Source organism: Pectinophora gossypiella, chromosome 6 (genome assembly GCF_024362695.1).
Source record: "Pectinophora gossypiella chromosome 6, ilPecGoss1.1, whole genome shotgun sequence".
In the NCBI taxonomy this organism is placed as follows: Eukaryota; Metazoa; Arthropoda; class Insecta; order Lepidoptera; family Gelechiidae; genus Pectinophora; species Pectinophora gossypiella.
In genome coordinates, this window is record NC_065409.1 from 13,653,473 (window position 1) to 13,672,507 (window position 19,035).

Consider the following 19,035-nt stretch of genomic DNA (forward strand, 5'->3'; position numbering starts at 1 on the left):
TTTTTCTTTTATTTCGGATCTTCATTCGTTGGAAATACGGACAGTTTTTCATTTCTTAAATTCAGTGATAAAAGTGTACTCAAATTTCATTTTCTAACGTTCCAGTTTCTGTATTATCATCTTTTACCTCACTAGGCCGAACAATGGGAAGAACCGAGGTCTCGCATCTTGTATTATAAGGTTTCCATTGGTCACTACCGATTCTTTAGCACAATAATGTCGCTTGGAAGATCAGAACTTGCTGTTAGTTTCCTTAAATAATGTTTAATAAACCAGTATCTTTATATGAACATCTTACAATACTGGTATCTCTTTCTCGCTTTATTGTTTTGCTATACCCATCTCTTTCTTTTTCTGCACGTATAATGTTGAATGTTTTATAACAATACCTATTATAAAGTTTGATTACATGTAATAACTTTGGGTAAGATCATTAATATCTTCATGGCTCTGAACGATTAGGGATGACAGTCGATTTAGAACTTTGATTAAATTGTTATTGTTACAAGCCACTACACATATTTATATATATATATACATATGTATATATTTATGTATATATATATATACATATATATAAATATACGCCAGCATACGTGAGGTTTTTGATGAGAGTGGAAAAGCGAGTGGTGTGTCAGGATCATAGTAAGTGGAATTCCGTAGTCAAATCACGCCTATTTAGCGTTGGGGTAGGCAGAGACTACAGAATTCCACTTACTATGATCCTGACACACCACTCGCTTTTCCACTCTCATCAAAAACCTCACGTATGCTGGCCGATAGAGTACTCTTGACATGGCCTTTCTTTAAAATATTCTCGATCTATGATAGCTCAACAACAACCTTGACATCAGCGTTGGTGAGGTCGCTCATTGCCCTCACAACCTACATGACAGAAGAAAAGAAGGCATTCTAATTCGTTCATGAATACCAAATTAAAGTAGGTCTAGGGGATCGCAGTGTTTGAACAAAAATACGCCACTTTAATGGCCAATTTAGCATAAGCTATTTCAGTCCTTGGCAGTTTTGTCAGCATTAAAAAAGAAAGACTTAGGGAATTTGAGACGTTTTCATAGCATTTTGTCAGTATATTCTAGTTTCAATGGCATTTTCATTTCATTTAATGGTTAGATAAGCAATAAAGGGTGTCATTTTTATTTTGTCTAAACTGCTTTTATGACTAAAAGCCGAAATTGTGAAAGATATTTTTTGAAGAAAATCATCACAAGGTTATAAAAAGCAGCCTACGACTCACTTCAGGGTCCAAGGTAGCGAGTAAGTAAATGAAAAAGAAACCAAATATAGAAAGAGGTAAAAATACAATTAAAAAAGGCAGGAAAAGCATTAATCTTGGGCAAAGTTAATAATGGCAAAGTAACATTTTGTAATGTCAGAAATAAATTATTTTAGCCATCTCTTATGCGGTGAATACTACCGCTAGGGAGATGAGGAAGAAACAAAAAAATGGTGTGCAAGGGGAATTCCGAGATCTCCGCACCCCAATGGGAAATAAGCGTGAACTTATATATGTGTACGTCAACATCATTAATTTTAGCGCCCCGCTCTTGTCGGTGTAGCATTCTGCACTCTTGTATATCAAAGGCAAATTCCTTCACTTCCTTACACTATATGACACCTCATTAATCAGTTCCATGTAAGCTCTTCGTGGTCTTCCCCTTCCTCTGTAAATCAGTTACAATTACTGAACAGGTCTTCTCGGAAAGTAATAAGATACTTGTGTTGGGAATGAGCCGCGACGTCCTTAAGTCTAGGTGACTACAGTTTTACAGATAATTGAGCCTCTTTATTTGTACAAGCAAGAGTTACATTTAGGTTAAAGACTTGTGTAACAATTAATGTAAGCTGCTAGCGTTTAAGTAAGTTATGATTTAAGATGTAGGTTTCATCTCTTTCCTTGTACCTTCATTTTATGATATTTTTAATACTACTACTTGGCCGGACAAATGGGAAGCGCTGAGGGCTCTCACCTGGTACAAAATTTAAGACAGCAGGCCTGAGAGTGCCCAGTTGGGCGCGAACCTCGGCTCAGGGCGTTGTTTGACAGGAAGAATATTTGAAAGAATTAATCGATCCTAGTGGAAATCTAGATCCATGAGGGAAATCGCCGACCATGCCGGCGCGGCGGGGTCGGTATCGGGGTTCTAAAGTGTTTGGTGTCGAGAGCTGATTGGTCGCTTCTATGGCTAAAGTAATAGGGTCGTCGTACCGTCCCTGAGCGGGATGTATTTTGAAGCCGCAACTACAAATACATTCGTGTCTTATTGTCATAATATGTATGTATTATATTAAATTACCTTAGCCTGTACGAGGAGCTCCTTGAATATCTGCGATACGTTGATGTTGTCCTTAGCTGATGCCTCTACGAACCCGTTCTCCCAGTCCACTGTCACCACAGACTCTGTCGTGTGGAACTCCACCTGCGAACACAATCCTTAACTAACTTTACAGGATACTGACAAAGGGTCGTCTTTAGAACTTTATGTTGCATGAAATGGAATTCGAAATAGATACTGTAAAACTGAGTAAAAATTAAATGGTATCTTGTGCGTAAGATAATAAATTCCACGAAAACTTACATAGTGAGTAGGTTTTTATTTTCAGGGGAATTAAATAATTACTATACAGGGTGTTAGTGACATCGTAACGAATACTCAGGGGGATGATTCAGGCCATGATTCTGAGTTAATATCAAGTGAAATTTTTCGTCGCAAAATTCACATTTTTTTTTAGTTTTTTTTAATTATTTTCAATTCTATACTTTTGCGATGAAAAACTCCACTTGATATTAACTCAGAATAATCAGCTGAATCATCCCCCTCAGTATTCGTTACGATGTCACTTACACCCCACACAAGTACATACGGTAGCCATACAAGTAGGTATGGGTGTTAGTGACACCGTAACGAATACTGAGGGGGATGGTTCAGACCATGACTCTGAGTTGATATCAAGTGGAATTTTCGGTCTGAATATTTCTGAAAACTTTTGTGTTTTTTTTTAATTATTTTCAAAACCATACTTTTGCGACGGATAATTCCACTTGATATCATCTCAGAATCATGGCCTCAATCACCCCTCAAAGTTTTCGTTACGATGTCACTAACACTCTGTATAAAAAAACTTTATCTGTAACAGCTACGTGTCGTAATTCCGAGAAATACTAGGAAAGTGTAGGCTTTTCTTTGTATTTCTTTACTTTAGTTGATGACGACATTGACGAAAATTACCTGTTGGATATCCTCAATAAATAAATAAATTAATATGAATAAATATAATAATAATTTTTTTGCCAATTCTGATAGATACAAACATAATTATTTATATTTGATAGTCCTTAAAGTAACTCTATCTCTTTCTTCGACTTATCATAAATAAACAGCTGGCTACATTCAGAGTTATGAAATTAAAATTAAATTAATTTATAAATAAATAAAGTTATTTGCAATTATAATTAAAATACCTAAGACTTGGCCTAGAAAATTATAAAGATTTATTTTAGAACAATAGATTTCTAAAGATTTAAGAGTAATTAAGTTGTTTTATGACTCGCCTGTTTTGTTGGCTCAACTCGTGCTTTCATTCTCATAATTTATATTTATTCAAATGATTCTTTAGAAAAGGAATTCTAATAAACAATTACAATTGTAAATTCGAAAGGCTGATGAAATAAATGATTTAAAGTACCGAGCAAGATTTAAATTTAATACCACGCGATATAAGGATAATATATAATAATATAAGAGAAAATTGTGGCGTTTTTATTCGCTGAATTCTGATTATTCACTTGACCCGATCAAATTTATTGGCTTCAAAATCATTATGTTATTCTTTCACCGTTTCTTGGTTGATTATTTTGTTTATAAGTCCGAGCTGTTTCAGTTTAGTTTTATTTACATAAAGCTTTCATATCTTATATTGAATACACTCCATTAACCTTGTAATTTAAGTTGAGCTCTCGTGGTGGTTTGGAGTTTGTAATATTCTCCGGTATTCACGATACCACTGAAATTTGACAAGATAAATTGATTCATACACTGAAGCTAACTTTAGATAACTATCTACACAACTTCAGCTGCTAGGATACTTGGTAGTATAGCCTAAACTTCTACCTCAATTAACTTCTATGAACTTGTATTTCATTGTAAATTCTAAGTATATTAACTAGTTTTGTAGATCTACTATTAAGGTAACCTAATATAGTTAATTAACCTATTAAAGTTAGTTACCTAGCCGTTGTAGCCCAGTTGGAAGTACGCTTGACTCTTACTTAAGGTCACAAGTTCAAATTCATGTTTGGATATATATGTCACCGTAAAATTGTAAATAACGTTAGATTATAATCTATTCGAATCTCGCGAGATTGTGAACTGTCGAATAATTATGAATCGTATCATATTGCTTACAATTTAACGTATTATTTTTCGGTAGATTATAATTTATATAGCGAGATAGATTATAATCTAACGTTATTTACAATTTTACGGTGACATAATATAATATAAATTATTATCATGTGCTCAATGGTAAAGGAAAACATCGTGAGGAAACCCACATACCCGAAAATGCGTTTCGGAGGTATGTGACCTAACTTGTATTGGGCTGGTTTTCCCTTCGTGGGTTAGAAGGTCAGACAGACAATCGCTTCTGTAAAAAACCGGTCCTGTCAAATCTTCAGGTTAGGTAAGCGTACTCTGTGGAAACGGGATAATGCTAGAGAGATGATTATACCTATTATATGTAGTTATTACTATTATTTCCCCGATTCTAACCCGATTTGTGTTGCACCGTACCTTAGCTATGTAGGTATGGCTTCCTGTTAGCAGTTGCCTGGAAAAAATGTTTTAAGTTTGATCTTTTGTACTCATTGTGTGCAGATTTGTGCCATAATTTATTTTTTGTTTATTTTTAATAATTATTACTATAAGTTGTTTGTTGTCTATTGAAAGCTTTATCTCTATTATTTATAATATCCATAATATCTGCCTATTTCCCACCGGGGTGAGCAGAAGGTATGGAATTCTTTTGCTTCGACCCTAATACGCTTCTCTTGCTGTCTTGAACTGTAATCAGTTCTCGAATTTAAATAATCAAATTCATAATAATAATTAAAATGCATCATATCGATTTTATTTTTACTTGAGTGAGTAATCGATTTGTACATTTCAGTTTTGGAATGTGATTCAGAATTCAGATAATTCGTGACCTTACATGATTATGTATGGTACACGACACTTGCTTCATCCACATGCAACAAACGTTTCATAAACTTTAGGATTACAGTAGATTTATTATTCATCCCTTTTTTATTTATAGTTTTCCCAATAAACAGCTTTACCTTTGTTAACAGTCTCAGGTTCTGTTAGTTCAAATGTACAACTGTATACTACTTACAACCCGACCCTACTTCACGACTGTTAGTGTCGGATGTTGTACAGTCGTACTGTACACTTCAACTAACATTTCCTCTCTATATAGTTCCGATAAACTTGTTCTCAATGCCAATACGCTATGCATTTTGCCGAGTTAGGCTTGGAGAGTTGTATTATTTTCTTACTAGCTTTCCGCTTGCGAGAAGCTTGCTTTCATTCATATGGATCTTAATTGTTCATCATCATTATCTGTCTAGCATTATCCCGTTTCTCACAGTGTCCGCTCTTCTAACCTGAAAATTTGACAGGTCCGGTTTTTTTACAGAAGCGTCTGCCTGTCTGACCTTCCGACCCGCGAAGGGAAAACCAGCTCAATACAGGTTAGGTCGCATATCTCCGAAAATGAATTTCTTGAGAATGTGGGTTTCCTCACGATGTTATAACATGGATCATCTTACTTTTTGGACAATCAGGTGATCAGCCTGTAATGTCTTAACCAAAGTAGGGATCACAAAGTGTTTCTTTGTGATATGTCCCCACCGGGACCTACAATAAGTCACGTTAAAAAAATGCAATTGATACAGAATTAAAGATACTTACTAGTTTTATTTCTTATCTTATCTATAAATTATGGTAAAACAATGGAGTTTGGATTTTAAAAGGACTGTAGGCGTTACGACTTTAAAACAAAATGCTAATTGATAGATAGAATAGGATGGCGCGTCATATTCACAAATCATCACAAAACTATTCCAGTGTAAATATGATGCGAACACTACCGTTATTCTTTTAGTAGGCAATAGTACAGGGCTCACAAAACAGCAGTTAACTAAGTATCATAGGTCGCTAATGACTGTTGAGTGTGGAAACTTAATTATTTGTTCGTTTCCATACTCAAATTCATTAGCTAGTGAGGAAAATAATTATATATTTTCTCTCAACCAACACCTTTACAACAGAACCTGTCATCACAGTAATATTATTTATTTAGATTTGAATAAGTTTATTCAAAATTGTTTAATAACGACAGATAGAATATATCTATCTAAGTACTTTAAAAAAATTATATGTTCAGTACTAGTTTTTTATATTACAGACATTTCTGCCAGACCAGGCAGTAAACTTATTGACTGTACTGTCTTCTACAGTACAAAACCTTTTATTGACGGTAGTCAGCCATGTACCACGAATGGTACTTCATCTTTAAACTAGACAATAAGACAAAAGAGAAGCTTGGAATATTAAAACTAGTTCACCAAAATATTCAAGGCTTCTCTGGCAAAGAATTGGACATAGAATTATTTTTAGAGACATTTTTTATTGACATTTTATGTATTACTGAGCATTGGTTTAAGGATTATGAATTGTTATTCGGTTTTGAAAATTATCATTTGGCTAGCGCTTTCTGTCGAAAGATCAAAATACGTGGTGGCTCCCTTATTTTTATCAGAAATAGTTTAAAATATAAAGAACGCAAATATATTACTGGACTTTCGATAGAGGGCACTATGGAGATTTCATGTATAGAAACAGAGAAACATATTGTTGTGGCCGTATACAGACCCCCATACAGTGCTAACTTCACAGTTTTTGAATCAGTGATGGAAAATGTACTGAAGGTCATATCCAAAAGTAATAAATCTATTATAGTGTGTGGAGATTTTAACGTTGATTTATATGAAGTAGATTCAATTACAACTAGATTTCTAAGTTTGTTTACATCTTTTAACCTTGTTAATATATTTATGGAGCCAACTAGAATTACAGAAACAACTGCCTCATGTTTAGATAACATTTTTTGCAATTGTGATTTCCAAGATAACAGTATCCTTAACTGTTTTAAGTCTGATCACAGTGGGCAGTTGGTTAGTTTTCCAGTACTTAAAAATGTGCAAAAAATTAAATTTAGTACTCGACCCATCACTGATAATCGGATAGAGAAATATCGAAATAGTCTTATTAGTAACTTACCTTGTCCAAACTTTGATACAGACAATCCTGACGATTTTTACAGGGATTTCTTCACTATTATCCATAAAGAATTTGAAAATAATTTTCCTCAAAAGGTAGTTACCAACAGTCAATCATTCAAGTTCAGTGACTGGGCTACCGTAGGCATTCGCAAAAGTAGAAATACTCTTTATTCTTTATATGAGGAAAAAACGTATACACACGCTGATAGTTTCAAAAGCTACGTCAAAAATTATTCTAAAATATTTCGAAGAGTGTGTTATACAGCCAAACAGATGCATATTAGTAGTAAAATAAAGACCGCGGATAATAAAATAAAGGCAGTTTGGCAAGTAATAAATAGTGAAACAAAGGCTTCTAAACCGCGTGAATTAGAATACAATATAGAATCGGGCACTGGGTTAGTAAAACAAGATAAAGATGTAGCTGAAGTTTTTGATAAATTCTTCACGAACATCCCTGTAAAAACTACAGAATCTCTCAGGTCCTCTCCTGTTCAAGCTGATATATTATTAAAAAGTAATGTTACTGCTTGCACTGAATTATTTGATTTTAAACGCGTTGATCCGAGTAGTATTGTTAAAGTATTCAAACAGCTGAAACTTAAAACCTCGAAAGATTTATGGGGATTGTCTGTCAAATTGATGAGCTCTGTTATTGATATCTTAGCACCATATCTAGCTTACATCTTTAATATGAGTGTTGAAAATGGCACTTTTCCAAATTTAATGAAAATCAGTAAAGTTATACCTCTTTTTAAATCGGGCACAAAATCAGACCCCACGAATTATAGACCGGTTTCTATTCTACCAGTACTTAGTAAAATTTTCGAGAAAATTATTCTCGACCAACTGCTATGTCATTTTAATTTAAATAACTTACTCCACAGCCAGCAGTTTGGTTTTACTAAGGGTCGGTCTACAACAGACGCGAGTGTGACATTTGTTCGACACATTTTCGATGCTTGGGAGAAGTCGCAGAATGCCGTAGGAGTATTCTGTGACTTATCTAAGGCGTTCGACTGCGTGGATCACGAGACCTTGCTTTTGAAATTGAGGCACTATGGACTAAATAATGGAGCTCTCAGTTTGTTAAATTCATATCTAGGTGGTAGGATACAAAAGGTACAAATCAATAGTACAACTTCTTCGGGCTCTCATGTTCAAATGGGAGTTCCTCAAGGATCCATTTTAGGTCCTTTTCTTTTTTTAGTGTACATAAATGATTTACCTTATGTAGTACAGAACCAAGCTGACATTGTGCTGTTCGCGGATGACACTTCTCTTATATTTAAAATCGACAGAAAGTTAGAGGAATTTGACGAAGCAAACAGCGCTGTGTCGCAGGTTCTAAGTTGGTTTACAGTAAATAACCTAGTTCTAAATGCTAAGAAAACGAAGTGTATTAAATTTGTTCTACCAAACGTAAAGAAAGTAAATAATAACATTAAAATTAACGACGAGAAACTAGATTTTGTTGAACACACAGTTTTCTTAGGAATTACTGTAGATTCAAAACTTCAATGGGGCCCACATATTGTATCACTAGCGGGCAAGCTAAGTTCAGCAGCATATGCCGTCAGAAGGATCCGACAACTCACAGATGTACCCACTGCTAGACTTGTCTACTTCAGCTACTTCCACAGCATAATGTCTTACGGTATTTTGCTGTGGGGTCGAGCCGCTGATGTAGAAACTATTTTCATCATTCAAAAAAGAGCAGTTCGCGCTATTTATAAGCTGCGTTGTCGGGACTCTTTGAGGGAGCTGTTTAAAGAAATAAATATACTGACGGTCGCAAGTCAATATATATATGAAAACATTATGTATGTACGTAAAAACTTATCTCTCCTTCCGAGAAACTGTGAAAGGCATACTTACAATACAAGAAATAAACATAAAATTGCTATTCAAAATTCTAGATTAAGTAAATTAAATTCATCTTTTTTGGGGTTATGTATACGTTTTTACAATAAAATACCAGATAATATTTTAAATTTGTCAGAAAATAAATTTAAAGCTCACGTGAAGCTTACTTTATGTAAAAAAGCTTATTATAAGATTAATGACTACCTAAATGATAAAAATGTCTGGTATTGAATGTGTTCCTCTAGTTATTAAATAACTTGTAATGTATATCCTCATTGGTTTTTAAAAGATGTGTTGCTGTTGCAGTTTCTTGTCATTTCTTCTCCTCAGCCATAACACCTTGCGAAATGACGTAAATTCAAAAATGTTACATTGACCTTCAACAAGTTTATCCATGATAATTACGTTGAATAAATGATTAAAGAAATCCGGCCAAGTAGTTTATGTGTTTATGTAAGTAGATATTGTTGTCATCACTTTGTACGACTGTCCTTTTTTGGTTCAGATATCACTGGCTGTATAACTTGAATCTTAAAGTAAGATGAATAATTCCGTGCTTTAGATAAAATAGTTTTTTTTTTATTAATTAACCTATAGTACCTTCATGGCATACACTAAATGGCCTGAATGTAGTATTATAGATCGAATCTGTTCAATAGTTTTAGAAATTACCCGCTTTAAAAGTAAATAGCGCACACAGACCTCTCTGTTTGTGCAAAAAACCCAGGCGGGAACTGACAATTTGTCCAGGTTAGGTAAGCGGACCTCGGAATAAATTGAATAAACTCCGCACAGGGTTGAAACTGAAGTTATTTGCTTTTATATTTTGTAGGATAATTGTTAAAACAAAAAGACTAGTGTACTTACTTGCAATAGAACAAAATAATAAAAATCATTTATTTACAGCTGACGCCAAAATCAAAGTCAAAATTTTTATTCAACCAAATAATTATATAGATATTTGGTTGATAAACAATACAATACAATACAAATATAGTTTATTCCACACAACATGCAAAACAAATTAACACAGAATGATGATAGATACAGATGATGATGATAAACTTGACGAAGGTAAACTTTTACTTATTGGAATCTACGATATTTCGCAAGATGTTATGGCTAATGAGAAGAAATGTCAAGTAACTGCAACTGCAATACGCCTTTCTTTTAAATCTGTGCATATCTATACCTTACAGCAAATTATTTAGTGACAAGAGGAAAATGTTTAATACAGACATTTTGAATCCATGAAAAGTGTGTTTTAGCAACGCGATGAAGGCGATCTTATCAAACGATAAGCAACATTTTTTGTGCTTACGAAAAGATCTAACAGAAAGCTCGATGAGGTGTGAATACTTAGTTCATCTTGTGAAATTGTGATGAATGTGCCTCTGGTTACCTTAATTGGGATAACGTCGTAAGCTCATGTTATGTATAAATCCTGCCCGTGTAGGAATTATTCAACCTTTTCTTTTTAGCGAACATGAGACTCTTGTTATTACACTAATTAGTGGTCACTAAAAGTGTAAGCTGGTTGCTCGGGACAAAGGGCACGTGCAGTGTATTCCTTTAGTTTACTAATGGTCTTTCTCGGCACTATTCAAGAAGATAACAAAGAAATCAATAAAGTCCCTTTAATGTAACGTGTCATTTTATAATAATTTATTATTACTAACACAGTTGGCACATTATAGACTGCGTTACGTCACGTTGGTCTAACAGAAAGCTTGGTTAGGTGTGGGTACGGTCACGAGTACTAATATGTATACACTTTGAAACCATGTCACATTAACTTTTTTGACAAATTAAACCGTAACTCTCATTAATTGTCAAATATGATAGTGCGACAGGGTTCTAAAGTGGGTACATGATATTGCCCATGACTGTACCCGTGACTATCCCAATTAGGATATAGTCATGAGCTTATATTATGTTATGGATGTCTTTAATTATTTTGATCAGCCAAATGGGCATAGTATTAAAATGTATAATGACGGAACTGAACTGGACTTCATCCCTTTCCATGCACATGTAGCGGTAGCCATGCCCGCTGGCCAACGGACCAGCATTCGGACATATTTTGCACTCTGCCGACCGGAAATTCAATTTTGTTCCGCCGAGGATTCAACTCCGTAAATAAAACCTAGTTTCAGTATCGGCTAGGCAAAACTACTTTAGGGCTACCAGAAATGTAGCATCCAGGACATATAAAAAAAAATCCACGGTAAAAATCTATTTAAAAGGTTTCAAAAGACATAACAACGTAAGACAGACTGTGAAACATTAGTATTACGGTCCCCGTAAGGAATTAATATCGTAGGTATATATAAAAAGTCAAAGTATTTATTGCACACTTAAATAATATTATAGTGCCACATAATGAACCCTGTAGGGTACTTATAGGAAAAACAAGAAAAAATAACTAGAAACTATATTAAGCCAGAAATACAAAAAAAAGATAATAATAATAAGTACTTAATATTAAACAAAATTAATCAAAAAATAAGAATGAAAATTTTAAAAACTATATAACAAAATCGACAACACTACATTACTATATATACGGGAATGGTTGACTAGAAGAAATCAATTGAAGCGACAAGCCAGGCATTTACAATTTTATATTTAATATATATATTTTAAATTAGCGTTTTATAAAAAGAAAGAAATCCTTGTAATAAAGAGAAAAATATATTGATCTGATTGAGCAAGAGAAGTGTGTCAGGATCGAAGCAAATGGAATTCTATAGTCTCTGCTTACCCCGGTGGGAAATAGGCGTGAGTTTATGTAGATATGGCAACCCTAAGCTAGGAGGGAGCTTTGTGATGATACCTGAATAAACGAATGGCCAGATATATATCCTTCTTTTTTCCTTTAATAAAATATTGCTCTTTGAACAGCGGATTTGATGCCTGAAAAGTGCTATTAAATTGAAATGAAAGCTCAATAAGATGGTGCCGCTTTGAAATCTGATTTTCGAGATAGAAATGTTGTGTGCATTTATATGAATATTATATTCAGTAAAATAGGTAAATTGAATTTATTAATTAATTAGGTGAACTTTTGAATTTTGCAGCTTTGATTTGACAGCACGATTTGATCGAAAAGTCGGAAGTGTTTCCAAATGCATACATAGATAAACTCACGCCTGCTTCCCACATGGGTAAGCAGAGTCTATGGAATTTCATTTGCTTCAAGACTTTTCTGGCTTCTTCCATTTCAAAAAATCAATTAATTTGGTTCCAAATGGTTAATGTAATATAACACACTACCGTGATACTAACTTGTTATTATTACAAGTATATCAATGCTAATTAAAACACATAATAACCTAACCTACCCGTGTGGTTCTTACCGCAGTAAAATAGGGATATGAGACTCCCGATATTTCAACACTGTTGCAAGTGCCATTATCCAAGTTTTCAATATTCCGTTGTTTGAGAAGCGAATGACGCAGAAGAAAACCAGACAATATGTTATGTAGAAATGTGTGTATGTATTATGTACCTATGTATGTATGAATACATTACGAGCCAAGCGGGTTACATTTGAATAAACGTTTGTTTTGCAGAAGAATGTTTCTTTTCAAATTTAATAAGAATAAGATTGTATATGTGGTTCGCGTTTATTTTGTGCCCGCAGACAGTCTTATTCGGTTACATTTGTGGATTAGTCCACCTTTCTGGGGTGCACAAAAATCTAACAATAACAGACGTCCTTAGAATAAGTCTATCCTGTAAATAGCTGACGCCAAAGCTTTGGTGCGTGATGTTGGTCGCCGTATAAGGGTTGGAGGCAGGAATCCTCGAGCTGGTTTTTTCCTCGCGCAGCGTATTTCACTTGCGGACCAGAGAGGCAACGCTGCAAGCATAATGGGTACGTTCGGGCGGGGTCGCTTTCCGCTTTTTGACGTATGACATGGTTTTTTTTTATATATTTGTGTATTTTGATGTATTTTAGTGTAGGTTTTTACTTTGACTGTTATATATTTTATTAACTTTGTGTAAGTATATAAGATAGGTATCCTGTAAATTTCTTGTTTTGTGTGCAATAAAGTGTTTTATTATTATCATTATTATTAGAGGTCATTACCCGATACTATTTAGGTGTTTACTCGTTTTTACCTGAATTTTGTTAATTGACTAACGTGGATAACACTTTTAAAAAATCCCGCAAAACCAGGATTGACAAGAATTTCAAACTTTCGTGATGCTTAATAAAAAAACTCTGCTACATAAAGTAATATTATTATATTAGGGGATTGTGAGCCCCTGATGAGCAAGCGCTGTATCATATTTGGGGGATTCCTGAGGGCGATATTAGGTATCTCTCGGTCTCCAGATGCGCTCAAACATCTCACCCCTAAACAAATACTACACTGTACTGATAGAGCAGGGTTTAAAGGTGAACTGTAACATAAGGTACCGATCACAATAAATCTTATAGGTCGCAGTGGTGATAAAGTGCAAGAAACAAGGTCTACACAGCCACAGCTTCAAAAAGATTTGTTCGATCTCGGCATTATATGAAGTTTAGATCAGTAGGTAACTACCTCTAGTTATTAAATAAATTGTAACCTAACCATAAGGGTGCCTTTCCACCAGAGATGTGCTATGCTACGATGCTACGGATGCGTTTGATATCCACCAATCATATTCATTGGTGCACATAGCATAGCACCAGTGGAAACGGATTCAACTAAGAATTATGTTTTTATATGGACGGATGCGTGCTATAGATGTGTGCTATGGATGCGTACTTTAGCTATGTTCCGAGCAGAGTACTATCGATACGTAGCATAGCTCGTAGCACAGCTACTTTGCGGAGGCGCATCTTCGCAGCGCATTTCATTCCTCGCACAGCTATGTAGCTGTGCGAAGCTGTGGAAGCTATGTAGCTTAGTATTGGTGGAAAGGGTCACATAGTTTCGTAGCGCAGCTTATAAATCTTGGCAGCGTAGCTGCATAGCACATCTCTGGTGGAAAGGCACCCTTAAAGATGTGTTGCTGTTGCAGTTTCATGTCAGTTTTTCTCCTCAGCCATAACACATTGCGAAATGACGTATATACTAAAATGTTGAACAAACCTTCAACGGGTTTATCCATGATAATTATACTGAATAAATGATTTTGATTCTCACCCACGTGGCTTCCAAGCTCGACCTTTTTACAACAATTAATTAATATTCATCTCCCTACCATACCTACTATTTCTGAGCAACGTACGAAATCAATTAACCTTAAGTTATTTTGAATAAATTAAGGAATTATTTACAAACAAACTGCTTTTAGAAGGAATATACCTACTCATATTTATTTATTTATTCATAATATATTGTATGTTACATGTCGAATAATAAATCAAAGTCAACTTTAGACATTGTAGCGGACGCTGCCACTAGAGCGAGACTGCATGAAAGAGACAGCGAAAAAGGGACAGCATGGTTTGCTAGCTGCTAGTTTGGTTAGGTTACAGGCTGATCACCTGATTGTCCGAAAGTAAGATGATCCGTGCTTCGGAAGGCACGTTAAGCCGGTGATCCCGGTTAATACTTACTTATGTAAGTAAGTAGTCGTTACATGAGCCATGTCAGGGGCCTTTTGGATCTCAATAGTAACCCTGACAGCAGGCTTGATAAGGTTGGTAATCCACCTCACAACCCATACGATAGAAGATGACTCGAAAGTTTTTTTAAATACTTTAAGTTTACTAATGATACCAATATCCGTTTTGCAAATTTATTACCGCAGTAGGTACCGAAGTAAAATATGTTATTTGCAAGCAATTTCCTTGCTTCCTTCCTGTATTAATACTTGAAAACTGTCATATGCCAAAATTAATGAGCCAGCTTCGCAGATTGGGGAAATTTATCATTTAAATCACGCGACAATTTTTGTATGATGAGCAGAAACCGGATTTTGCTAACCATTTTATAAACTTGACGAGCAATAGACATGTTGTTAAGCGTTTTTAGCTTGTAAAATATTTACAGAAATCTTCTTCTATCGTGTGAGTTGTGAGGTGGACTACCAACCCCATCCACCCTGGTGTCAGGGTTACTATTGAGCCGCTAAAGGTATTTAGAGACCTTTAGCGGCTCAAATAAAACAGAAATAAAAGCACATTTTTTATTTTGTAAAAGTAATTAGTAGTTTTTGCTTATTTTGTGATATGTGACGTTACACTAAGCTCAATCATGGCTGCCTGTGTTTCGGGTCTATTACAAGACCTATATTATTATAAGACACAGTTAAAAAATCGCATTCTTATTTTATAAAAAAAAAAAAAAAAAACAAAAATGATATTAATAAAAAAAAAACTATTGGATAATTATCGTTAAATGATGAACTACCATAACCGACACACTTATGTCATATCGTTACAACTGTTAATTAGCCAAATAGAAATATTACAAAAATTCGCTTCCATGATATTTTTTGAACTCCGATCGATGATTTGCATCACTATAATCACTTTGACAGGTGAAATCGTGTACTTATCTAGTTAGAATGCAACGTGAATGTGAGTGTTCTTTGCGAGTCGATGGCGATCGATTCTAAATTTTTGCTGACCAATAATTGGCCACGCTTAAGGCATTGTCAGTGGCTTCGTGAAGGACTGTAATAGTGCAGGTGTTATCTATTAATCAAATCAAATATATACTTTATTAATGTACACTTACAATTCCCTTACAGGGAACCTTAACATACATAACATTGGTATGTTATGTATGTTAAGGTTCCCAACAAATACTCAAACTCAGGAAATACAGAATACAAAACAGAAATAAAAAGAGTACAATAGGCAGCCTTATTGCTAAATAGCAATCTTTTCCAGGGAACCTTACAATAGTATAGTGTGCAATAGAGTATTTGTTGTGCTATGTTATGTATGATAAGTTATCTATAACAGTCGTTATCGTTATAATAGTCGAATGTTACTGGGTTTTATTTTACAATAAAATACCAGAAGGTCTTTGTAATTTAACAGAAAACAAATCTAAGGCTTGCGCCTTGCGAAATGATAATTCAAAAATGTTAAATTGATTCAACAAGTTTGTTCATGATAATTACGTTGAATAAATGATTCTGACTGTGAAATACTGAAACATAGTTACAGAATCGCATCAATTTCTTGTTGCTCTTTTTCACTACGATCAAACCAAATCTGTTTTTATAGTTGACTGGACGCAATTCATTCCTTCATTCCTAACCGAGAAAATTAAGATTTTTGACGTTTGAAAAATCGCAATTCAAAAGTCACTGTAAGAGTACATAGCCCGGGGCCTTTGAATCGCTAGCCTCACGTTCGATAATAATATATATACAGTGAAACTTGGTTAAGTGGGACCTGGATAAGTGAGAAACCTCCATAACTGGAACCCATGCTGAGGTCCCAACACTTTGGCACTGAATTACATCTGTTAGTGGGACGAGGTAAGCCTCTATATCTGGGATTCGTTCTTTCGATTTATCATCATAGTTACCTCTATAACTGAGACAGCGAGTAAATTTTATATGCATAAACCTCTGTAACTGAGATAACATTGTTGTTTACTCATTCTTATTCTACCCACAAATTCCACACGTAATTCCAAGTACGTAAGTACAAATTTTGAGCTTCAATTACCTTCATTTTTAGTTTCGCTTTACTATCATACAGATGTTTATTTGAAAAATACATAACACGTTATTTTATTTAATGATCGCACCTGTATAACTGAAATAACCTGTATTCTCACCTCTATTAATGGAACCCTCTGTAAATGAGACAGATATTTATTTATACCTGTATATCTGAGACACTGGGTAAGTGGAATACCTCTATAAGTGAAAAGACATTGCAGGTCCCTTGATGTCTCACTTAACCAGGTTTCACTGTATTACCCATTTCACGTAGCACATCAGAACATGTCATTTGCAAGGTGAGACATGGCATGTGAGATGCATGTGAGTTGAAGGCGAGCGATTAATAAGGGCCCAGGTATGCAATCGGGTTATAGAGGAAGCTCGTCAAGTACTCTTCGAAAGGCAAAGTCTAAAACAATATTTTGAACAAAGGTTCGCGCTCTTCAAATTCAATTGAATACTTGTGAAAAATACTTGTGTTTAGACAGTTTATTTAACTTTTTTAGGAGCTCGGTTCGCTTTTGAGGAGCTCGGTGGCGCAGCGGTAAACGCGCTCGGTCTGCAATTGTTGAAGTAAAGCAACTTTCGCAGAGGCCGGTCATAGGATGGGTGACCACAAAAAAAAACGTTTTCATCTCGAGCTCCTCCGTGCTTCGGAAGGCACGTTAAGCCGTTGGTCCCGGCTGCATTAGCAGTCGTTAATAACCACCAATCCGCACTGGGCCTGCGTGGTGGTTTAAGGCCCGATCTCCCTATCCATCCACAGGGAAGGCCCGTGCCCCAGCAGTGGGGACGTTAATGGGCTGATGATGATTTAATTTTGATTGTTTTTTGTTTGGTAACAAAAGGGACCGTGCACAAATTTCGGGTTGCAACGAAGTTTTGTTTTGTAATTGGTTTTAATAAGGTAATTCGTTTACCCACGTTTTCCCCTGAGAGACGCAGCCTCATTGGCGTTACCTGTCCCTTGCGTTATCGCAACGCTACGATTTCAATTTTCAACACATTGTATACAAATACGAAGTCACTTATCACTACAAAGATCTTTGTGATCTATCAAATCAAATCAAAAAGATTTTCTTGCACAAAACTTTACATTGCACATATAATGTTGTTATGAAATTATTAAAATGAAGTAGTTACACCAATGATGTATAATGTTACTATAGTAACACAGTGTCAACCGAGCTGGGGAGGTTTTTATTACACCTTGAATCCCTGAAATGTACACTTAGGATTTAAAAAGTTCAAATACCTATTTATTCTTCTGTATTACCTATTTACAATAATATATTTTGATAGATCAATATTTATAATAATGCTTTTATGGTTTTATGATGCATAAAAGAAAGTATAACCTACTACTTACTTTTATTTCACATTTACTTTCTTCTTCATTGTGTGTTAATATTACACTACTTAGGCGTCGCAACGGAACTGTAACACATTGTGTGACCCCTGCTACATAACCAAGTTACTTAAAACTTGTCAAGCAGGTACAATCCACTAGAGGGTAGCCGGTACAAAATTTGGCTCATCATTAATAATTTATGGAAACTATTTGCCACGAGAAAAGGTTTTAACCGCCGTTTAGTTTCGTCCCAGGTGTCCTAACTAGGGTACACCAATTTTATCCCGGTTAAAAATTAATAAAAGAAAGTAGAGGCGTGCCTTCGAAATAAAGGTGTATGAGTTCCATATCTGGTTGTTTTTTTTGACGTGACTTATTGTAGATTTGCCGTAGATGGTATTAACTACTTGGCCGCACAAATAGGGAGCGCTGAAGGCAAAAGTACAACGTTTAAGACAACAGGCCTGAGGGTGCCCAGTTGGGCACGACCCTCGGTTTAGGGCGTCGTCTGAGAGGAAAAATATTTGAAAGATTTAATCGACCCGAGTGGGTTGATAGCGAAAAGGGTCGGTATCGGGGTCTTGAAATGTTTGGTGTCGTGAATGACTGGTTGATTATTCATTAAACTTCTAGGAAGTTATTAAAGTGTACGTGCGCAGTTTTGTCATTGATGTGCAATATACGGTAGAATATCAATGAATGCATATAAATAGAAGTTTGTCTTCTCTTGTGCATTCATATCAGGCGTTCAAAAAAAATATTTATTTCAAAATTGGCTTACAAAGTTAGTGCTTTTTGAACGTCAAAAAAATTAAATTAAATA

The 19,035-nt window shown here is 35.0% G+C and overlaps 2 protein-coding genes across 3 annotated transcripts in view; one reads left to right on the top strand and one right to left on the bottom strand.

The window, feature by feature from the left end:
• Positions 1–19,035, top strand: part of LOC126367736 (uncharacterized) — a 558,664-nt gene that overhangs the window by 274,455 nt on the left and 265,174 nt on the right. The gene's annotated exons all lie outside the window — the stretch shown is intronic.
• LOC126367837 (ras-related protein Rap-1) overlaps positions 1–19,035 on the bottom strand; it is a 55,461-nt gene that overhangs the window by 2,626 nt on the left and 33,800 nt on the right. For both annotated transcript variants that reach the window (XM_050011607.1, XM_050011608.1), the window contains one exon: positions 2,316–2,438. In XM_050011607.1, coding sequence (XP_049867564.1) covers positions 2,316–2,438 — 123 coding nt within the window. The remainder of the gene's footprint in view (positions 1–2,315; positions 2,439–19,035) is intronic.